The sequence below is a fragment of the Colletotrichum godetiae genome (genome assembly GCF_030913485.1).
Source record: "Colletotrichum godetiae strain CBS 193.32 chromosome Unknown BDP55scaffold_28, whole genome shotgun sequence".
NCBI lineage: Eukaryota > Fungi > Ascomycota > Sordariomycetes > Glomerellales > Glomerellaceae > Colletotrichum > Colletotrichum godetiae.
In genome coordinates, this window is record NW_026851276.1 from 590,545 (window position 1) to 612,763 (window position 22,219).

At 52.0% G+C, this 22,219-nt stretch overlaps 8 protein-coding genes across 8 annotated transcripts; 7 read left to right on the forward strand and 1 right to left on the reverse strand.

The window, feature by feature from the left end:
• Positions 1-1,651: 1,651 nt before the first annotated feature.
• On the forward strand, positions 1,652-2,489 carry BDP55DRAFT_747257 (uncharacterized protein). Its single transcript, XM_060580569.1, has one exon. The coding sequence runs from the start codon at positions 1,940-1,942 to the stop codon at positions 2,189-2,191; it is 252 nt and encodes an 83-aa protein (XP_060428044.1). The 5' UTR covers positions 1,652-1,939; the 3' UTR covers positions 2,192-2,489.
• A 971-nt stretch (positions 2,490-3,460) lies between these two features.
• Positions 3,461-4,159, reverse strand: BDP55DRAFT_668895 (uncharacterized protein; the record flags this gene model as incomplete). The annotated part of the gene is made up of 2 exons (XM_060575260.1): positions 4,082-4,159; positions 3,461-4,025 (listed from the first exon to the last, which is right to left on the reverse strand). A coding segment is annotated over exon 2 (251 nt), but the record flags the coding sequence as incomplete, so codon positions are not given.
• Positions 3,464-4,793, forward strand: BDP55DRAFT_716923 (uncharacterized protein; the record flags this gene model as incomplete). The annotated part of the gene is made up of 3 exons (XM_060578356.1): positions 3,464-4,025; positions 4,082-4,169; positions 4,302-4,793. Exons 1-3 carry the CDS (start codon positions 3,844-3,846, stop codon positions 4,791-4,793), a joined length of 762 nt encoding a protein of 253 aa, XP_060428046.1. The 5' UTR covers positions 3,464-3,843.
• A 939-nt stretch (positions 4,794-5,732) lies between these two features.
• BDP55DRAFT_668897 (uncharacterized protein) lies at positions 5,733-6,616 on the forward strand. Its single transcript, XM_060575261.1, has 2 exons — positions 5,733-6,164; positions 6,228-6,616. The coding sequence occupies exons 1-2, from the start codon at positions 5,891-5,893 to the stop codon at positions 6,359-6,361; spliced, it is 408 nt and encodes a 135-aa protein (XP_060428047.1). The 5' UTR covers positions 5,733-5,890; the 3' UTR covers positions 6,362-6,616.
• Positions 6,617-6,790: 174 nt separating this feature from the next.
• On the forward strand, positions 6,791-8,695 carry BDP55DRAFT_716925 (uncharacterized protein). The gene is made up of 2 exons (XM_060578357.1): positions 6,791-7,048; positions 7,174-8,695. Exons 1-2 carry the CDS (start codon positions 6,959-6,961, stop codon positions 8,329-8,331), a joined length of 1,248 nt encoding a protein of 415 aa, XP_060428048.1. The 5' UTR covers positions 6,791-6,958; the 3' UTR covers positions 8,332-8,695.
• A 329-nt stretch (positions 8,696-9,024) lies between these two features.
• On the forward strand, positions 9,025-16,102 carry BDP55DRAFT_613354 (uncharacterized protein; the record flags this gene model as incomplete). Its single annotated transcript, XM_060571225.1, has 3 exons — positions 9,025-13,311; positions 13,402-15,094; positions 15,162-16,102. The coding sequence occupies 3 exons, from the start codon at positions 9,025-9,027 to the stop codon at positions 16,100-16,102; spliced, it is 6,921 nt and encodes a 2,306-aa protein (XP_060428049.1).
• Positions 16,103-16,580: 478 nt separating this feature from the next.
• On the forward strand, positions 16,581-18,551 carry BDP55DRAFT_747281 (cytochrome P450 family protein; the record flags this gene model as incomplete). The annotated part of the gene is made up of 7 exons (XM_060580570.1): positions 16,581-16,925; positions 17,006-17,368; positions 17,448-17,647; positions 17,722-18,046; positions 18,124-18,243; positions 18,306-18,395; positions 18,456-18,551. Exons 1-7 carry the CDS (start codon positions 16,605-16,607, stop codon positions 18,549-18,551), a joined length of 1,515 nt encoding a protein of 504 aa, XP_060428050.1. The 5' UTR covers positions 16,581-16,604.
• Positions 18,552-19,153: 602 nt separating this feature from the next.
• Positions 19,154-19,435, forward strand: BDP55DRAFT_668907 (uncharacterized protein). The gene has a single exon (XM_060575262.1). The coding sequence runs from the start codon at positions 19,189-19,191 to the stop codon at positions 19,414-19,416; it is 228 nt and encodes a 75-aa protein (XP_060428051.1). The 5' UTR covers positions 19,154-19,188; the 3' UTR covers positions 19,417-19,435.
• Positions 19,436-22,219: the final 2,784 nt, after the last annotated feature.

Here is a 22,219-nt window from a genome sequence, read left to right on the forward strand (position 1 = left end):
ATCGCGAATACCAGGTTCCTACGGTTGGAGGTCGGTACTCACCGCATCCCGCGCGCGATAACGCGCCCGCCATGGTGGTCCCCTGTCGGTCCCTGCCACCCAACTCACAAGAGCTTGGCGTTGATGGCGTCGAGACACATGTTTTCCATAGCGCCCCCATGCGCCTCTGCCAACATGCCAAGGTCATCGCGGAAAAGGCTTGCACGGAAAAGCCCCTTTAGGTACGGAAACGTTTCACAAACATCAACTCCGTCGTGTGGGAAGATGTTGGTCACCAACTATCAGCTCCACAAGAGCAACAGGGCAATCAGCAGATGAGGTTTCTCTCAATCACTCTGGATCCATCGGAAAACCCCACAATGCCGCAGCCGTTGAGTTCCGGGAACGAATGGGAACGCACCCCTCTAGGACCCTGACGAAGGTGTTCGTCCAGAGTCTCAGTCATCTGTGTCCCCGCAGCTTGCCATGCGTTCGGAATAGCTTTACTTGGAATCAACATGTAGACTGCTGACCCGCGAGCACTGACCCCTCAATTTCCTGCATTCAACATAACGATACTGGGTGAGTGCTGGAGTGACAATAGCCGCCTCAGTCCACTGCGGCTCCCGTGTTTTCTTGTCAACCGTGTCCATTTCCGCGTTACTGCAGACGACCCCGGATCTCTCAACATGAAGGAATGCTTTGGGTATTGGCTTCCAACTCGCCCCATTGGGAGCGGCCTTGCATGGAGAACTCTCCAGGGGGTATCGTGTGACCCCTGTTTACCAACCATTTCGACGAGGTTGCAGCGCACAGAGATCCAGCATGCAACCCCGCATGATCACAGTTCCGCAAGATTTCTACGCCTCTGTAGCATAGAACTTTGACTTCCAGCAAGCTCTCACATACTTCGCAAAGGCTCTTAGAATAGAATATGAGTACACGCTATCGAGGCCGAGCAGGTATAGACATGCCTGCCAAGAAAATACATCTGAATTAGTGCGCGAGTGTTCTGAAACCTTGGCTGAGTATCTGGCCCAACGTAACTTCAGTGACAGCTCTCAGTTGCTCTGAGATTGGTGCCCGTCCAGTCCAATATAATCCACCAACGATTCCGCCTTGTCCTCGAGTACCCGCGAATACACAACCACCACAAGAGACACGTCAATTCCGAGCATTTGGAACCGCTAATGCACCGATATGGGCTCGTACCCGAGCCACACCACGCCATCCAGCGAGGGCGAAGGTGCTTTTCGAGCGGTTGGTGGCTTCGGAAAAGCATACCTTAGGTCTAGCCAGCTAAGGGTTCAGGTCGCCACCTCCTGGTCTTCTAAATATTGCCGCAAGCACTTGAAAATACTCACTGTGTGAGGTAGTAATTCATTAAATTCCCGATTCAATACGAAACACCTGCAAATCTGAAGATTGGACTGAAAGATGCTTCACACGTTGGGAAATGAGATCCCTCGCCTTCAGACTTGATCACCGAGGTACTTGAGTCTGAATGGCCTCGTTTCTGCCGCTTCTCCGCAGTGATGCAAAAAGATTTTGCAGGCTTTATCATAATGCCTCAACCCCGGTTTCTCCTTGAAAGTCGAAGTAGCCCGGAACCTTTCACACTGAGGAGTCTGAGGTATTGGTCCGATTCAATGACAATAGCAAGGACGGATACAAGTCATAATTCCATTTGTGACTAGCTCTTCTCCTGAATGTGGCTCAGCGCCGAGGTATCTTGCTCGATTATGTTTGCCAAGAACTTGTAGCCAAGACCGAATTTCTTAGTTGATCCTATCGGGCTGTTTCCGGCACAACTAATGACCTGCTCCTGGCGACGTGACAAGACGAACAGTATTCTCAGAATACTTCGGAATTCCATCCAACATCTTTAGTAAAAGTATGGATCTACAAGACCCCAGGTAATGAGCGTGGGCACCTTATTCCTTTTACCGGAAGTATCAACATGCTGGCCATAAGGGGAACCTGGGTATTTGTTTCTATAGCAGGCGTAGGTGCCTTCCATTGGCGACTCGGACAGATAATCATACATGCCGTGGCTATGCTCGTCGTCCTTGATGCCATCAAGCACGACGGCCAGGTTTCTGTCGTTCCCTTTTCAATATTGAATGTGATGGATAGTATAGGCAGACTACTCTTGCTGCCCCTTGTCGAGATGAATCAGCTCGTAAAGAGAGGCAGATGGGTGAGGTCATGATGATGAGTCCGGAGACGCGCTCGGGGTGGAGAAGTGCCAACAGTTGGATAGCTGCGCCGCCGGAGTCATGGCCGCCGACGATTGCCTTGGTAGTGTTGAAATAGTCAAAGATAGCCAAAATGTTTACAACCACGGTTGACAGATGGTAGGTAGTTTGCTCGACGGTGGTGATGTTGTTGGATGGGTAGCCGCGGAAGGTAGGGCATACGATTGTGTGTGTCTTTGAGAATTCGGCCACCTAATGAGTCCAAGTCCTCGAGTTGTCGGGAAAGCCGTGAAGAAGGACCATCAAGGGTCCTTAACAAATCCATAGAAATTTATCCGTACGCCTTCATTGAGAATGAAGTCAGATCGTGTTGAGCTTGAGCTTGCCGAAACCGACGTCTTTACTAGCCCCGGCTAAGAGTATGTTGAATTGGTCTGTCGCTCGTACATTCGAGCATTAATAAAATAGAAATGTTCATTGCGACAGAAACTTCGAAAGATAAAAAGATTATATCGACCGGTCTTCACATGTCACAACTCAACACTACTAGAGCGGATTCAGCAGGTGACCCAGTGCAATGTGTCCTCGATGGGCGCTGACTATTCAGTCGGGAAAATTACGTGATCTTGGGCGGTGAAACGACTTTCTCCATGTGCGTTGTTTAGTGCACAACGTCACTGATGCGTAATCGTAAATGTGACTTTACCTTGTTTACCCACCATGCCTTAGAGTCAACGCGGAGCTTTGCTTGGATAGAATCATGCAAATGCAGAGTAGTCATTAGCGGTCATATTTGTAATAACGCAGGCTTCGTCAACGCCAGGCGTCTCGTCGTGAACACCGTAGATCACCGCTCTACCGAAAGCCAGGAGATTTACTATATCAGCCTATCCATGAATCTATGAATGGGTAGCCGATCCTTTTCCTACAAACCCGACTCAGAATTTCCAAAATAAATTCGAAAGGGAAACGCAGATCAACGGCCATGACTCGAATGCATAGCCCGCGGAACTGCATGGATCCCAATCAAACTGACGTGCTTAGCCCGTCAAGAAAGCCCGGGCTCATAATTGCAATGGCCCTGATACAGCTTGTACAAATAAGCAAGACTTACCAGGGCCATGTTCACCAACATCATGCCGCCGCTGAATTCATACAACGCCAGATGATACTTTTGGCTCAGGTATCTCTGCTAGTATTCCCATCGCCAATGAATCTGGCATCCACAGAGACGTAGCAACTTACATAACCACTTCCTATCCGTAAGTCGCATTCCAAATTCATTTACTCACGGCGCAGACTTACGCAAGGAGCATTTGTTCTTGCTGGAGGCCGATTGGGATCTATCTTAGGCCACAAAAGGACACTCCTGGGCGCAGAAGCATGGTGGGTGTTATGGCACCTTATTAGCGGCTTCATGCAAAAAATCGTCGGTCTGTCTATCGCTCGCGGTCTCGCTGGATCTAGAGGCGCATTTGTGGTACCCAATGCAGTTGCACTCCTGGGAATCAACATACCACCTGGGAGGACGCGTAACATAGCTATGGGAATTTTTGGAGCTATGTCACCGATCGGTGCTGCTGGTGGAGGTGTATTTGGTGGTATTTTCTCAGCTCACAGACTAGAAGTGGCCCCTCTTCTTGTTGTAGGCTTTAGTCGTCCTTAAATGCCTCTCACCGACTTCGTCAATGATTACAGATGTAGGGCGACACTTGGTCCTATCGTATTTGTACCGACTGCTTCCATTACACCGCCAGACCCTCCTTCATCTGAGGGCTTGGCTAATTTTGATTGGCTGGGTGCTTACCTGGGTGTTGGCGGGCTGATTCTTTTCAACTTTGTTTGGAAGTAAGTTTGCCATTTTCACTGTTTCTGCTACATACTCTCACTGACGTCGTCTCCAGCCTAGCTCCCTCAGTCGGTTGGATTAAGCCGTACGAATACTCAATTCTCCTCGTCTCAGTCATTCACATGATCCCCTTCGTCTTCAGGGTACAAAACTTTGCCAAGTACCCAATCTTGCCATTCAACATATTGACCGCACCATCATTCCTGAGCCTCATAACGGTGTCAATTCTCTCCTTCATGTCCTTTGGAGTTTTGTTGTGGTACATGATCGTGTAGCTGCTCACCATTCGGAATTGGACGTCCCTCCTGTCATCGGCTGCACTCATACTGCTCACCGTCTTGGGTGCAGTGGCGGCTATCCTTTCAGCTTGGCTGATCCCACGCACGCTAGCTCGGCACATCTTGGTCACTGGCGTATTATGCGTCATAGTCTCAACAATACTTGTGGTGACGATACCAGAGCTGCAATCCTACTGGCCTCAATTGGTTCCGGCAACCATCTTGATGACGTTTTGCCCGGACTTCATCTTCTCAGCAGCTCAAATCCTTGCGAGCAACTCTGTAAAGCCAGAGCACCAAGGGATAGCTGGTTCCCTGATTGGCACTATCATCAGTTACGGTCAGAGCATGGGTCTCGGATTTGCTGGAACTATGGAGAAGTACACTTCCTCTGAGAACTCCGACTTGGTAGATGGCTACCGGCACGCTTTGTTCTTCGGTATTGGGCTGGGCGGCGTGGCGTTGATTATTGACTTGATCTTCGTTTGATTTGAGGCTGATAAAAAGAAGGGTTGGGCAGCGGATTCTGAGCTTCAAAATAATAATGCGGAAGAGCAAAAGTATATCTTTTCGTTCACATTCGTTTTTAGAAAGGAATGCTCTCATAGAATCTGTCCATCGGTTGGAGATCCAGGGCGGAGTAAATTGATATGGGGTGCATAAAACCAGACCCGAGGTAGACAGGGGCTCGAAGATGATCTCCAGCAAGGGGCCAGTGATGGAGAATATGTGTGTACTATTGGCTTCTCAAAGGTTCCGTCTTCTTCAACATACGTTAATGTTCCAGTGAAGTTGAGGCGACCAATCATGACTAAAGGTTTCTATGGTTCCTATCCCGAGGGTGTTTCGGGTAACGGTTGACCAAAGTCTCCGAACATTCAGATTCAGGACTTTGGATTCACCAAGCAATTCATCCATGCTATGTTCTTTTCCTGATGTGGCGCAAGGCATTACCATTCGTCACCAGACACCAATGGGCGACCCAAATCGGGCGAGACCCGAGTCTCGTATTGAGGTTTAGGGCGTTCTTACATTCAATCCTATTCACCTGCCTAATGTCTCACATAATACGCACAATACTACTAAGATTCCCAGTGAGACATTCTTGGCATGGTACGTGTCAGCCAATACAGTGCTCCGAGAACACTGTTTTCGTTTGCCGCGAGTAGCACCTCGCGGATTGGCACTAAACAAGATATAAAGTATGCAGCAAATGTTTGTCATTAATCTGGATGCATGTAATTCTGCCACCGTCAGGTTTGAGGTTACACTGCGGCGCATGTTGCTGCAATGCAAAGGTGATTGGTTAAGCTATTGACGCAGGCGTTCTGTGCCTTCAAGCGGGAATACGAACCAATCCATCAGCTGAAAAACGCAGTGTAACATCGTATCCCAGGTTCTGAAGAAGCATTAATGCTCTCTATTATGGAGTATAAAAACTTTGTTTTCTTCCATTTTCACTGAGTTGCTTCAAAGCAATGACTCTTAACTCAATAAGTGCAAGAGCGTTGTGAACACCTTGCTCCCGAGCAACAAACGAAATCCTGAGCAGCAAAACTCTCCAAGCCCTACGACTTCCCTTCATAATGGTCTCTTCCAAAGGCATATTGTTCTTTATTCCTGTCGTTCTTCAAGTGGTAGCTGCAACGGCTTGCGACTACGGGTCATGGTATGTCGAGATCAACCTTGCAGCAGGCGCTCAAGGTAACCGACGTGGAGATCTCTACGCCGAGCATTCCAAGACTCCAGGAGTGATTAGTCACTCAGTTTGGATATATGACCCGGAGACGAAGTTGACTACCTTTAGTGCGGAAGACCCCACCTTGAACAACACCCGTATATCTGCTATCGGTCTGCAGAGTAAGTCTATACCTACTTATGTCGGTACTCAAAATGAAAGAGTCTAACAACTCGCTATCACAGATTTCGAAATAAAACAGACTGTACTTGACATTCCCCTGAAGGGATTTGGGCCCATCGACATGTACTTTAACCCGGGTGCAAATGGTCGCGGCGGCAAGGGAAACGCAACAATCGTTTCAAAGTTGGATGAGTAAATTGGCAGGGTGCTAGCATAGTCTTATTCTCAGTCAATGTTATGCCGCCTCATTAGCTTCTCAGCACGGCCTGAAAACAGCAATGACATGGGTATGGATTTCGAAACCCGGATTTTGCTGTTTGGGCAGCAAAATGTCGATGACGCTGCGAACGCAGGAAAAATGTATTCCTTGCGCGTGGCCTACGTGCAAAAAGTTGGAATGTTAAAATCATAGATTACTGATTATTCCTGATTAATATGCCACAGTTCCTGGTTTAGATTCGCGCCCTAAAATCGGTAGGGCGCAGATGTTGCCTTTATGGCGGCTCAGGTTCGTGTGAATAGTAATCAGGCCCGCTCAACACCCTCGGCACAGAGTCATGACGCTTCCCCCACATATTCCTAACCCAGACGCGCTGTTGATCTTGGCCATTCTGTTAGGGGTCATGAAATCCGGAAAGTCCCCAAAAGAGAGATGACGGAGCACCGAATTTCCCGCCCGTGATTCTGAACAATAACAGCACCCTTCTCGTAGTCGGCCGAATCACAATACTAGACACTAGGCTATTCCACCTCCACGTTCTTGAGCGCAGCGGAATTACAGGAGTAAATCGCCATGGGCAATCAGAGAGCCACAAGAGTCTCGAAGAGACGCGGCCGAAAATCCCCAGCGTCTGATGATGCCAACGACGATGATATGCGCAAGGTTAGTGTAGCCTATTGTCTGAAACTTGGTTCCCAATGCTCCTGTACATCTCTGCATGTACTATTATACCGCCCTATGGATCTACAAGCACATTGAACTTGAAGACTCTGACTGATGAGTTTAAGATTCGGAGGGAAAGGAACCGCGAGGCACAACAAGTATTTCGAAAACGACGACAAGCCGCAGACGTAGCACAGAAGCAGCGAATTGAGAGGCTAGAGAGTGTCGTAGAGAACATGACCTTGCTCTTCATTGACCTCTTCGACGAAGTCATTGGCAACAAGGGTGTCTTAAAGCAACGGGAAGAACTTCTTGCTCTCTTCCAAGACTCAGCGACGCAGCTGAAGACGATGGTGCAGTCCGTCATTGATAGCGACGACGATGATAATGCGAGTCCAAGCCCTGAGTTCACCCAGCCTATAAATATTCATGAAAGTCCTTCCTGCTCTACATCGGCTTCTACGAGTCGAAAATGCCCACCGAGCCAGGATTCCCTCGCCTCCGAACGATCGAGTCCTTCCAAAGGCATTATTGGCGGCAAATTTGGGGCTACTCCCACGGCCTTCACACCAGCTCCAGCTTATGACACCGGAGGTGTTGAGACTATTGGCTTGCCATATGTGCAAACTACAACTTCGAACCGTTCTTCGCAGGCCTTTTGTCTTCAACTTCTAGAAGCGACTCTATCACAAGCATATCTAATACTAGCCGACTGCCTTCCCATCTCCCCCGACGACTTCCACAACACATTTGGTGCAACACTACTGTACCGTACGAGAGAAGAACACCTGGGTCAAGTGCGTTGTCTACTCAGCTCGGATATAAACCGAAAACGCCTTGCAGCAGGGATGCCCCCAAGGGAAGCCGTGAGGGGCTGGCAGGACCAAAACGGTCTACAGTTAGGACTTGGGCTTGCAGCAGACTATGAGGCTGATGCGGTACATGGCAAGAACCTGCCACCAGGGTTTCTTACGGCACTGGGTGTTCAGAAACAATTGCAAGATCTCGGTGCAAGACGGTTGGGGAGTAACACCCTTGAAGTCAGTATCACTCCCACGATGGAGGACTCTGATGTGGCCGTTCTCGCGTCTACGCTGTGTGCACCCACCTCTAAAACTACTGATGTTGGCCTCGTTGGAGGTTTGACTTTTCACCTTAACGTGTCATTGCTTATTTCAAATCTTACAAATTCGGCCAAATGCTTTTTGACTGGACCGGCTTACTCTCAGCTGGACTTTTTCAAGGCGGTGGAGGCATCCTTGATATCAGCCACTGACGTCTAGGGACAAACCAAACTCCTTTCCGTCTTCATCATTGTGACAGTCATCTTCAATAGGCTGGACAACGTCTTTCAAAAGTCTTAATTCGTATTGCCGAGTCATCAAGTACCTAAGCATCACTTTGTATTGCCTCCACGGCCAACATGCAACCTATTGTTTTGTGTACAGATGCAAAGAAATGTAGCCCTGTGACAGAGGTGTCACAAGACCTTTCACAAAAGATACTGCCGTCAAGATTCAATATATTCATCGAGGAAAAGACAGGCAGATCACACTCCACGGTAGATGTGCTTGAGATCACACCTCCGACGAACAATCTGAATTTGATCAAATCATTGCCAGCATTAGCCATGATAAAAAACTGAGCGAAACCAAAATCCATGAGACACGTGTTCGCTGTTTGGATGTTGTATTGCCACGGGACCCGAGTTGGGGCAATTCTGAGAGACCCGAGTTCGTGCATTCAATCTGCCCTCGATGATTCCTTCCATGGTCCCGGCACCCTTGCGACTCACAATCGCACCTTCAAACTGGTGGACGACGGTTTACTCGCAGACTTGTAGCGGTAAGAAGAATGTGTTATTTGACATGAGCTAATGCCCGCATTGAGGATGTTTTAGTTCCTCAAACGTCAACCGACTCCTTCAACTTTCTTCAACTCCTTTTAACAAGGAGAACTCTAGACCATACTACACAATGTCTGCATTTGGCATAGACTTCCCCACGGAGGATATGCCACCGAACGCCATCGCCGTTGTTGGCGTAGGGTGCAAATTTCCTGGCGCCGACTCAGTTGAGGATTTCTGGCGCATGCTAGACGCGGGAGAGTCCAAGCTAAGCGAGCCACCTAGCGGACGCTTCCCTGCCCACGAGCACCAACGCGACACGGACAAGACGGTATACTTCGGGAATTACCTTGACGACATTGCTAGCTTCGACCACCGTTTCTTCAAGAAGTCAGGCCGCGAAGCAGCATCTTTAGACCCTCAGCAGCGACTCCTGTTAGAGGTATCCTACCAAGCTCTTGAATCAGCCGGTTTCTTCGGTCCTCGCAAGCCCGACTTGGACGTCGGCTGTTTTATCGGCGTATGCGCGTCAGACTACAATGACAATGTAGCTAGCCATCCAGCCAACGCCTTCTCTGCCCTGGGGACTCTGAGGGCGTTCGTCCCCGGCAGAATCAGCCACTTCTTCGGATTGTCTGGGCCCTCAATTGCCCTGGACACGGCTTGTTCATCATCAGCAGTCGCCATCGACGCCGCCTGCAAAGCAATTCTGCACGGCGACTGCAAGAGCGCCATCGCCGGCGGCGTCTCCATTTTTACGAGCCCGTTCTTCTATCAGAACCTGGCCGCCGCCTCGTTTCTTAGCTCCACTGGCGCGAGCAAGTCCTTCGACGCCAGCGCTGATGGCTACTGTCGTGGCGAGGGAGTCGGCCTTGTCGTTTTGAAGCGACTTTCTGATGCGGTTGCCGACGGCGATAATGTGTTGGGCACGATACTCGCTACTGCTGTCAGGCAGAGCAGCAGCAAAGTTCCCATCACGGTTCCTTACAGTCCGTCGCAGACGGAACTTTACCGGAAGCTTCTCACGACGGCTGATATCAAGGCCGAAGACGTTACTTACGTGGAAGCCCACGGTACGGGGACGCCCGTTGGCGATCCCCTCGAGTTCGGTGCCATCAAGGAGGTCTTTGCCAGCGGGGAGAGAGAGACCCCTCTCCATTTTGCGTCCGTCAAAGGAAACATAGGCCATACCGAAGGGGCCTCTGGAGTTGCTGGTCTCATCAAAACTCTTTTGATGATGCAGTATCGCGCTATTCCCAGACAGGCACATTTTCAATCTCCCCATCCTAAGATTAGCATGGTTCCCGGGCGGATGTCAATCCCGACAGCAACTATTCCTTGGACTGCCGACACACTCATCGCTTGTGTGAACAACTACGGGGCAGCTGGTAGCATCGCCGCCATGCTTGTCAAAGAACCGCCTTCGAAGAGGAAGCTGGGAGGGAGTCACCGGGCTACCGCATCAAAAAGTCTGGATAAACTCCCCGTCATCATCACTGCCAACGGCGTCAAGAGCCTCGGCGAGAACTCCGCCAAGCTGCGAGACTACATTTCCTTTCTCCGCAGGGGCTCGGCTTCAGAGGTCGAGATACTAGCTGATCTCGCTTCCAACTTGAGCCAGAGACAGAATCGGACTCTACCAAACATGCTTGCGACGACCGTCTCCAGCCTTTCAGAGTTGGAGAATCACCTTCAAATCGTGGCTTCATACCCCGAGTCACCTGTCTGCCAGACCAACCCCAAGCCGAATCCAGTGGTCCTCATCTTCGGCGGTCAGACCTCCCGCTCTGTGGGTCTCAGCAAGCACGTCTATGACAGTTCGGCGCTGCTTCGCAAGTATCTTGACGAGTGCAACGACATAGTCCAGGGCTTTGGGCACCCAGGGATCTATCCTCGCATCTTTGCAATCCAGCCGGTGGACGACGTGGTTTCGCTTCAGACGATGCAGTTCGCCCTTCACTATGCCTGCGCTCAGTCGTGGATCGCTTGTGGCCTGCGGATTGACTGCGTTCTGGGCCATTCCTTCGGTCAGCTCGTTGCCATGGTTATTGCTGGCATTTTGTCGCTTGAGGACGGTCTCAGGTTGGTATACGGGCGGGCCGTTCTGATGCACCAGAAATGGGGCTCGGAAAGGGGCTCTATGATTGCTCTCGAGGCCGACTATGAGACCACAAAGAAGCTCATCTCAACAGTGCAGAGGCTAGACGTCTCTTCTGACTTCCGCCTCGAGGTAGCTTGCTTTAACGGGCCCTCAAGTCATGTTCTCGTGGGTTCTTCTGCTGCAGTCAATGCTGCCCACGATGAATTCCTGCGTAGAAGTCCGAAGGGCAGAGCCAAGGTCTTGAACGTAACGCATGGCTTCCACTCGAGATTCAGCGACCCGATCCTTGCCGACTTGGAGAAGCTCGTCGAGGGATTATCTTTCAACAAGCCTAAGGTCTACTTTGAGACCTGCTCGATGGGAGAGACGTGGTGCAGCGCCACGGCCAAGCAAGTCGCAGATCACACTCGCTCGCCCGTCTACTTCGAAGCTGCCGTGAAACGTATTGAGGCCCGGTTCGGCGCATGCACATGGCTAGAAGCTGGGTCTAACTCGGCGGTCACCAGCATCGCTAAACGCGCTCTTTCCAGCAGCAACAGCGATGATCACCTATTCTGTCCCGTTAACTTGACTCGGGATGATGCGATGAGTTCATTAGCAGACACGACCGTCAATCTCTGGAAGCACGGCCACCACGTCCAATTCTGGCTTTTCCACCAGATCCACAAGCAAAGCTATCAAGGCCTGAATCTTCCCCCCTACCAATTCGAGAAGACGCGGCACTGGCTGGACTTCGACCTTCAGGCAGGGATCTCGTCTGAGCTGTCTAAAGTGCCGGCAGAAGCGTCTGAGTCTCTTATCGTCGAGCAAGAGCCGAAGCCGGTGCTCATCACCCTCTCCGGTTTCCAAGATGGGGCATCCCGTGGCTCCAGAAAGGCGATTTTCAACATCGATCCTCGTTCTGAATGTTGGAAGGTACTGGTCAGTGGCCATGCCGTTCTGAATCAGGCACTTTGCCCGGCTACTATGTACATCGAGCTGGTCATGCAGGCCGCTAAGCAGCTCGCGGTCGTTGAGAACATCGTTTGCACCCCTTTCGCACGTGTGGATGATTTGGAGATCCCCTCGCCCCTCGGAATGGGGCAGAACAGAATCGTCCAACTTATTCTGAGTCCATCGGATCAGGCAGGCTACAAATTCGACTTTGCCTTCATCTCACAAGAGCGTTCAGGTAGACAGAGTGCTCTACCAGCATCGCAGGTCTCGACTACGCACGCAACCGGGAAGTGCGAGATAGTACTATCGAACGACACGAGCATCACAACTGAGCTGGAACGGACCAGCAAGCTCCTGCAACGCATGCAAAAGAACCAAGACAAGGGCCAGATGTTCACCGAGATGGCTAGCCAGCCCGGCGGCGAAGCTGTCCAAGGCAAGCTCGTGTACAAGGTATTCTCTAGGGTGGTTCAATACGGCGACATTTACCAAGGCGTACGCAGAGTCGCAGGCAACAGCGACGGTACCGTCGTGGCTGACATCGTCTTGCCCAAGCCACAGCCTGCCTGCACACAGGCTCTCGTCTCTACACCCGTCGCCATCGATAACTTCTTCCAGGTTCCCGGCCTATACGCCAACTGCCTTGCCCCTTGTCCGCCAGATGATGTTCTTGTCTCTACACATGTCGATCGCGTCCAACTGTCGCCTGATTTCGGCAAGGCACAGGCCGATGGGAGCAGCCCTGGCTGGGATGTCTTTGCTATTTCCACCGCTACGAGCGACAGGGAGAGTAGCAATGACATCTTCGTCACAGACAAAGTCACCGGACGGCTCGTTTTCGTTGCTTTCGGGGCCAAGTTTAGCAGGGTGAGGATGGCATCCCTCGCCAAGATTCTCTCTCGTGCGAACCCATCAGATAAATCTGAAGCTGCATCCTCCAAAACGACGCAACGGAACTCGGTTGCCACTATCAAGCCCGCCACAATCGAGGCAGCGCCATTGAAGGCTCCATCGCCAGCGTCAATTTCTCTTCCGAGTATCGCGGCTGCCGTCAATAGCATACTGCCATCTTCACAGCCGGTTCGCCTTGCTGTAGCTCCGAGTGTAGCAGATGATCTGCGTGACTTGCTGAGCAAAATGACAGACGTCCCAGCAGATCAATTTCACGACAACACCACACTTGAGGAGTTGGGCATCGACTCTCTCATGGCTACAGAGATCGTGTCTGAAGTCAACGAGGTTTTCAAGATCTCAATCCCGCAGGACCAGCTTCAGGACATGCAGACATTCTCAGCTCTTTGCGCATATCTCGATGGCCATGGAGCTCAACAGGCATCTCTGAGATTTCAAGATGTCCCTCGGGCTTCAAAAGATCCCCTCGTCGCTATTCCTTTCGCCCAACCCACGACTCCGATGATTCAAAACATCATCTTCAATTCGGAGCTACCGCCAGCCGCATCAGTGGTAGAGCCAACTCGTTCCCAAGAGCAAGACGAGCGCGTCGATTTGATACCACGACTGGCAGAACTACTAGGAAGCCATCTTGAGTGCCCGGCCACCGATTTCGATCGCTCGACGAATCTCATCGATCGCGGTCTGGATTCTCTTCTCTGCATGGAGCTTATGAGCGACATGGAGGAGATGTTCGGAGTTTCCATTGACGCATCCTCATTCACGGACACCTGCACCTTCGGAGACCTCATCGACATTCTCGTCGGCGCCGTCGGGCCTATTGAAAATGCAGGGACGAGGGCACCCAGTACGGCCAGGTCTTCTCCAACGCCATCCTCCGGCTACTCGACAGACGGCACCGACTCTAGCATCATCATCGACAACACCCACATCCCACTCAAGTCAGAACAGCTACTATCGCCTCTGACTAGCCCAGTCCTAGCTAGTGCAGCTCAGGAGTTCGAGGGCATCAAAGGTGACTTTGACAAGTTTGCCGCCATGTATGGCTTCAGTGACTTCTATACGAAGGTGGCCGGCAAGCAGGCGGACTTGGTTCTTGCCTACGTCGTAGAGGCCTTCTCGAACCTCGGCGTTGACCTCAATACACTGAGGCCCGGCGAAAAAATCCCCAAGCTCCCGGTGATCCCCAGACATGACCGCATGCTCGGCGTTTTCCACGAAACTCTGCGACGCGGAAAGCTGGTCGACTACGATGGCAGACAGTACGTCCGCTCGGAGACGATCGTCGACACCACGCCCTCGAGTAGTCGCTTCAAAGACATCCTAGCCGAGTTCCCCCAACATGCCAAAGAGCACACGCTCCTGAATATCTGTGGGTCAAAGATGGCTGCGATCCTGAGTGGCAAGTTGGATCCGCTATCGATCCTATTCGGTACCAAGGCGAACCGTAGCGTGCTTGATGACGTGTATGCGACGGCTCCTATGTTCATCATCAACTCCCAGCTACTCACATCCTTCCTCGAGAAAGCGTTATCCAACTCCACCCCTGGACCTGACAAGAAGTATCGCATCGTTGAACTGGGAGCGGGTACAGGCGCAACTACACGATGGGTCGTCGATAGACTTGTGGAGAAGGGGGTACCTATCGAGTATACCTTCACCGACATCTCCTCTGCGCTGGTGTCTGGGGCCAAGCGTAAGTTTGCCGGATTTGAGTGCATGAAGTATGGCACTATCGACATTGAGAAGCCGCCCGCGGCGGAGCATCTTGGGCAGTACGACATTGTGCTAGCCACTAACTGTATCCATGCCACGACCAACCTGCACAACTCTCTTACCAACATCAACAAGCTGTTGCGGCCTCATGGTTTCGTATCGCTCGTTGAACTTACGACGCGAAACTACTGGCTGGACATGGTGTTCGGTCTCCTTGACGGGTGGTGGCTGTACGACGACGGCCGCCCCTACGTGCTCGCGACCCCAGAGTTCTGGGACGACACAATGAGACAAGTCGGGTTCCAACACGTCTCGTGGACCGGCGGCCACAAACGCGAGTCTGAGGTCTGCAGAGTAATCACTGGCTTCAAGCAATCTGTTCAGGATGTATCTTCATACCGCAGCATACCTCAGGAGAAGGCTTGCGGCGTTGAGACAGTCGTCTTCGCGCACACAGACAAGCAACTCCCACTCCGAGCAGACATTCACTATCCTTCACCGTCTCAGGCATCAGCGCAGAGGAATTGGGTCACGGGTATGATTTAAATCAAGAATATCGCAATTTGTACATAGACACCGTAGCTGACGCCGCTCTGCTACAGGTTTGATAGTCCATGGTGGAGGGCATGTAATGCTGTCACGCCAGGACGTGCGCCCTCGCCAAATTCAACTTCTTTTGGACAATGGTGTCTTGCCCGTGAGCGTGGACTACAGACTTTGCCCAGAGACAACCATTCTCAAAGGGCCGCTTATTGATGTTGCCACCGCATATGCTTGGGCAAGAAACACGCTGCCAGACTTGAAGCTGACTCGAACGAACACGAACAGCCTTCTTGATCGCAACAGAGCTGTGGTCGTTGGCTGGTCAACTGGAGGCACCCTGGCCATGTCCCTAGCCTGGACCTCCGTACCGCGTGGCATCCCAGCTCCCGACGCGATTCTTGTCTTCTACTGCCCGACTGATTATGAGGACGAGTTCTGGCGGAAGCCCAATATCCCAGACCACTCGAGTGGGTTCGCAAACGAGACCTACAATGTCATTGACGGAGTCTCTCCTGCCCCCATCACCGCATACAACGTGCCTCCAAAGATGATGGCAGCAGCCGGCTGGATAGCACCAAAGGATCCCCGCAGCCGCGTCGTGCTACACATGAACTGGCACGGGCAGACATTACCCGTTCTCTTCCGTGGCTTGCCGTCGGGTTCGGATGTCCCATCGCATGCCGCAGCCGCATTTAATAAGCTTGAACAGCCCTCATTGAATGAGGTGGTACGCGCCAGTCCTTACGCCCAGATTGTCAAGGGCAACTACAAGTCACCGACGCACGTTGTCTTCGGCACTGGAGATGATTTAATTCCATGGCAGCAGGCGCAGCGCACGGTGGATGCGATGCGAGATGCGGGTATTCAGTCGGGGCTTACTCTTGCCCCTGGTCAGCCTCATCTGTTTGATCTCTTCCGGGATCCTGATGGGAGTCGTTGGGGCTATGTGATGGAGGGATACAAGTTTTTGCTTGAGAGAATTGGGAGAGATATCAAATAAAACTACAGCGGAAAAGCAGCTTGATTCTGGCGTCAAATTAACACAAATTCTCAATGAAACTTAGCATGTTCTTTGCCGAATCTTCATGCGAGAGCATCACGCTACAAGTTCATTTCAGATGCACTAAAGGAAACAAACCCAATTGAAGGACGATGCCGGGAGGAAAGACTCTCTGCTCAATACCCCTGGCCTTGGGGAGAAACGGCCCATCTCTCCTTCGAGTGTCAGGGTTCAGGAAGGTGATCCCTGGCTCAGCTTGTCTCTCGTCAGACAGTCAGGCACAGACGGGTTAGACCAGTCGGACCCGAGTTGCGCGAGGAGCCGGCCAGGGTAGACATGGCCAAGAACCCGAGTGATTAAATTTGGGCCTGGCACCTAAGTATCACATTTAAGTCTTCGTCGTGCTGAAATTGACCACTACTATCGAAGGTCGCGAGCGTAAAGAGGATAACAAGCTGGCGATCATCCGCCATTCATTCACAAATCCATCACCGCCACCGTAATGACTGCAAAAGGGCTCTTTGAGCAAGTCGATGACAGAGCTTGCCGTCTGACTGGGATTCTGGTGGTCGTAGGCATATTCTTCTTTGTTCTAGACAATGCGCGTTCGTACATCCGGTTAAGACACATCCCAGGACCACCTGCGGCAGCTCTCACAAACTTCGTCCGTCGATCGTGGGTCACCACTGGCAATGCTCACGAGATACACACCGATCTACACAGCAAATATGGCACCGTTGTGCGATTTGGTCCTAATGCCGTTATGGTCTCCAAGCCCGAGGCAATTGAACAGATCTATGGCTTCAAGACCAGATTCCAGAAGGTACTTGAGCAGCGTTGGAATTATAATCCGACGTATCGCAAAGTCTTTATATTTCATTGCAATGCTAACTTTCGGTACAGTCTGATTTCTACGACTCCATAATGCCGAGGATAAAGGGTGGCAAGATCCCAGACGTCTTTGCTACCCGCGACGAGGATATACACCGGCGAATGCGGCGTCCGGTTGCCAATCTGTACTCGCTTACAAGCCTGATGAAGTTTGAGCCGGTCGTGACGTCTACTGTGCAACACCTGTTTGCGCGACTAGACGAGCTATTTCTAGATAGGAAAGTTGATGTCAACCTGTTCCAATGGATTCAATACTTTATGTTCGACGTCCTTGGCGAAGTCACATTTTCCAAGGAATTAGGATGTCTCGATAAGGGTGGCGATGTTGAAGGAGTCATCGAGAACAACTGGCGCTATTTCAACATGATTGCTGCGGTACGTGAAACCCTACGAACCATGAGATAATACTTTTGGGACACTGTGCTAATTGTCATGCGTATGACAGAATACGCAGATGCCTTGGCTTGACTGCTTGTGGAGAGACAACCCCTTGATTCCCGTCTCCGCGAAAAGAAACCCGCTGGTCGAATTTGGTGCCGCCAGAATTAGAGAGCGTATGAGTTTAATCGAAAGCGGCAAAGGCGACCTCAGCCAAAAAGACTTCCTCTCCAGCTTCATCGCTGAGAATGCCAAAGACAATACTCTTCCCGCTATGTACGTGCCTACACATAGCTTCTTGAGCCTCGAACTGGGTGACGCAGCACTTAGACTGACGCAATGCGAATTAGGTTCCTTCCCACTTGGGTCAATTCCAACATCGTGGCAGGTGCAGACACGACAAGTATCCTATCTGGCGCCTTGATTTACCATCTTCTCAAGAACCCTGCGTCGCTCGCAAAGCTTCAGAAGGAGATCGACGATGCCGCCGCCGCTGGGCGACTCTCTAGATACGCGACTTGGAAAGAATCCAAGGCTCTCACTTATCTTGATGCTTGCGTAAAAGAGGCCACCAGGATGCATCCACCGTTTGCCCTCCCGTTTGAGCGTGTGGTCCCGGAATGTGGACTGAAGATAGACGGCTACCACATTCCCCCGGGAACAAGAATCGGAATCGTAAGGCGACTGTTTCTCATCTTATGGCTAAGCATGAAATATGCCTTTGGTGCTAACAACTCACCCCAACTCCTCAGAACCCGTGGTCGCTGCATCGCGAAGTATCACTGTATGGCGACGAACCGGACCTTTGGCGACCCGAGAGATGGCTGTGTGATGAAGACAGGCACTCAGCTATGTACAATGCGCTTCTGACGGTAAGTCTGACCAACAATATGAGCTTCAATTGGAATCGCGTTAACGTTCTTGGCTTCACAAGTTTGGCGCTGGCCACCGAAGCTGCCTCGGAAAGCACCTCGCCTACTTTGAGATATACAAGCTAATCCCCTCGCTACTACAGCGCTACAATGTGAGTAAACTAGCGGTACAATTCAATTGAGGATCTGAGTTGACTGAATATCCGCACTAGATACGATTGGTAAATCAAGATGAGAATTGGACTGTTGAGAACAAGTGGCTTGCGAAGCCTTCAGGATTCCACGTCAAACTTTCAACTCGTAGCTAGGATCTTGGAAACAATTCGATAACTTTGTAGAGTATTTCGGTTTGTTTTTCTTGCAAGTAAAATATATCGCCTGAGCCAAACCCTTTCATTCTTCACAACCGGTGTCTTTGAGATATAACCTACCTTACCTGCTGAAGCCGTTTTCCAATTCCTCCTCATCACTTAGACGTGGTCTCAACCGAACACGAATTCTCTACATAATATAATGTGTGAAAAAGGACTGAATGTTCCGTTGAACTGTCTATGTGCAGCTCATCTACTCGTGCGCCAGCTCTCTGTCATAACGTAGCTGTGTAGACCAGAGCTGTGCAGATTGTCGGGTCCGGGGCCGAGTTGGCATACCTAAAGTAGACTGCGCAGTCTTATGTGCATTAGTGTCAGTAGGATTAATGTGTAAGTAAGCCACGCACTAGCTGGGGAACTTACCTCAAAACAACTCTTCTTGTTCGCGGTTGGCCTGGGGCGAACTCGTAACTCGGGTCCCGTCAACCCACTGGCATCGGACTCAAATCGGCCAACACCAGCCCATCTTAACCGCCATATATTGCGCTGAAAAAGATGATCACAATAGAGGCCTTGATGTGTCTGAGAGATAAACAATTCCTCATTTAGTCTGTTTCATGTGTCCTATCCCACGATGCCTGGACTTACAACTCAAACCCTAGTCCAATCCGAGAAGCAGGAGAAGCCACTCGTGGTTTGGCAGTCACTTAAGAAATGTCTGCCGCCAGCAGGAAACAAGGACATCGAATTTTGGTGGAGTCTCACCGGTTACCACCTCGCAGTCATGATCGATGCGGCAGGCTACACCACCCAGTTGTTGTTGTTGTTGTTGTTGTATTTAACGCCGTGGCGGCCGGGCTAGAGCCCTTACCGCAGACCTCCCGAAGGGTATATGGCGTGGAGGGCCGTGAGCCAAGGCTACCTACTCTACAGTACGTCGTCTCTTTACATCGTCCTCCAAATCATGCCTTGTGGCCACTACGCGTTCTGTCTGTCCCCGGTTCCCGCTGGTGCCCCAGTTTCATTCTTTCCCAAATCGTCCCTTGGAATCGGGAGGTTCTTTGTAGTCCGCACTCACATCTACGTAGGTGTGGATGCTGCTACCGCAGACAGATCTTCTGGAAGAAGTCCGTCACGCGGAGAAAGGCCTCGAAGCCTCGTGGGTCGGTGATTAATCTCTTGAAGTAGGCCTCGAGAGATCCCATAGGGCCTATGGGCTCGGGCATACTGCGAGAGTGGAGGGTCGGCCACCGTTGCCTCCTCGCCAGCGTTAGTCGACAGTAGACCAGGTGGTCCACGTCTTTCGCCTCTCCACAAGAGCACATCATTAGAGCGTCGTCGTGGTTGAAACGTCGGTGATATTGCTCGAAGTCCCCGTGACCCGATCGTGCCGCCAGCAGGTGATGTAACGTAGCCCGCGGCAAGGCCAGTTCAGGAGGGCTGGACAGAGCTGCCTCAAGCCCCAAGTCCGCGTACCGCGGCCTTCGCTCTTTATACCACCATCTCCTGTGCTGGCTTTGTAATTTTTCCCTTGCAAGCCGCTTGATGCCCGCTAGTGTTGCCATTTGACCCATCCGCGCCGGCAGTGTCGTTCCTTCTTTGGCCAGCCGGTCCGCGGCCTCGTTTCCTTCGATGCCCTGGTGTCCCGGGGACCAGTGCGTCCGTATATCAAATATCCTGGCCGCTTCTTGGATTTCGAGGAACGCGTCTTGTGACGAGTCCGGCGCCTTGCCGCGGATGCCTTGTATAACGCTGGTGTTGTCGATACATATGTGGATTGGATGACCGCGATTGGTGAGCAGAGCCCTTCTGAGGCCGGTTCGCGCCCCTTCGACCTCGGCGTCGAACACTTCTGCTAGTCCGAGTCGGCCGCACCCTTGTGCTATGCGTTTGGAGTCTCGGTAGATGACGAAGCCGTACCCCACGGCTCCGTTCGTCGCCCTGGAGCCGTCCGAGAAGACGATCATATGGCTTTCCGGTACTGTCTTTAGCCAGCGCTCGAAAGCTTTCGCAGCCTCTTCTTTGCATTGAACTACTATCTGATCCTGTGAGCTTGGCAGGTACTGTGATTGAAGGAACGCTGGTCTTCCGCATCTTGGCAGAAGTTCAGCCGTCCGTTGTAGTCTCGTCTGTTGCTGTCCCTGCTGGGAGAGCCGCGCGACTAGCGGGTGTCGGCGATCAATCCTCTGTAGTCGGACTGCGGCCCGTAAGCGGACGCCCTCTAAGGCGACTTTGGCTGACGGTAAGCCGGCGTCTCGGAGGAGGCTACTGGTTGGCGTTGTCCTCCAGACAGGCAGAACGGCCCTTGCTGCCGCTGTAATGACGCTGTCGATCTTCTGCACGAGCCCCTTTTGGCCTGTGTTGACGGGTCTTCCTTGGAGAGGCGGATTCGTGTCTGTCTCCGCTTGGCGTCTCGAAGCCGGCTTCGTGATACCTGCGTACCATGTTTCGGCGCCGAAGAGCGCGATCGGCAGTACGCAGGAGACGACGGCTTTTCGCACGGCGGCCGCTGGGAGTCCCCTCTTTGTGTTCGTAAGCTGTCTCAGATGTTGAGCTGCCCTCTTTGCTGCAGCTACTTTTGCGTCGACATGGTGCCGGAAGGACAGTCTCTTGTCGAACCAGACACCCAGCCAGCGTACAGGTTTCGTCGAGGCCTTGACCACCAAATCCCCCGCCCGGACCTCTGGCAGCTCCGCTGGCTGGCCGTGCTTCCTAGTAAAGTGGATGACCTCGCACTTGCTCGGGTCAAAGGAGACCTTGTTCTCCAAGCCCCATCTGAGAATGCCGGCTGCGCTTCGGTTGAGTATTGCGACGTTGCTCTCCAGGGAGGGGCTGATGGCCAGAGTGGCGATGTCGTCCGCGTACCCGAATCGCGCGTTCGGGTCGTCTTCAAGTATCTCTGCGATGTAGAGCAGAAAGGCAATGGGAGATAGTGGTGACCCCTGAGGCAGCCCGCATGACAGCGGGAAGTACTCCGTTGTGCTTTCTTCCAGTCGGACTCTAGCGGTGCGGTTGCAGCAGAAGCTAAAGATCAGTCTGGTCAGGCCATGTGGCCATCCCTGCTGACGCAGTCTAATGACGAGCCGGTTCCGAAGGACGGAGTCGAACGCCCCTTTTACGTCCATAGTCAGAAGTGTCGCCGTGAGTCCTTTTAGGAGGGCCATCTCGATGTCGTGGGTGAGGCAGGTCGTCAGATCGACGGCTGACCTGCCTTGTAGAGCCCCGATCTGTTGCGGACTGATGATGCGCTCGACAATCGCCAGGGACGCCATCCTTCTGGCTATCAGTCGCTCTAGTCCCTTGCCCAGGCACGAGAGGAGCGCGATCGGCCGCCAGGACCCGGGCTTGGAGGCATCCCTGCCGGCCTTCTGGATCATGACCACCTCAGCTCTGCGGAAGGGCAGAGGAAAGTGGCCGGCCCGCATACAGGACTGGAATAGCTGCCTGACCGGTTCCGAGATGACATCCCAGCATGCCTGGAGGAGGCGTGTTGTGATGCCGTCCACACCAGGGGTCGTTGTCTTTGTTAAGGTGGCCGTCTTCACTTCTTCTCCGCTAACATTGTCCTGCCAAGTAATCGCTCGCCTCGGGACGACGGGTACGTCAAACGGGTCACCCGGTGCGTCATCTTCCGCACTAAACCTGTCGAGAAGGGCTCCCCGAAA

What these genes read in the sequence shown, in the direction of transcription:
- BDP55DRAFT_668907 (XM_060575262.1), top strand. Translation starts at nt 19,189, where the DNA reads ATGCCTGGACTTACAACTCAAACCCTAGTCCAATCCGAGAAGCAGGAG.
- BDP55DRAFT_668897 (XM_060575261.1), top strand. Translation starts at nt 5,891, where the DNA reads ATGGTCTCTTCCAAAGGCATATTGTTCTTTATTCCTGTCGTTCTTCAA. An exon ending in ATCTGCTATCGGTCTGCAGA is followed by an intron (nt 6,165 to 6,227) that starts GTAAGTCTATAC and finishes TCGCTATCACAG; the next exon opens with ATTTCGAAATAAAACAGACT.
- BDP55DRAFT_716925 (XM_060578357.1), top strand. Translation starts at nt 6,959, where the DNA reads ATGGGCAATCAGAGAGCCACAAGAGTCTCGAAGAGACGCGGCCGAAAA. An exon ending in ACGACGATGATATGCGCAAG is followed by an intron (nt 7,049 to 7,173) that starts GTTAGTGTAGCC and finishes GATGAGTTTAAG; the next exon opens with ATTCGGAGGGAAAGGAACCG.
- BDP55DRAFT_747257 (XM_060580569.1), top strand. Translation starts at nt 1,940, where the DNA reads ATGCTGGCCATAAGGGGAACCTGGGTATTTGTTTCTATAGCAGGCGTA.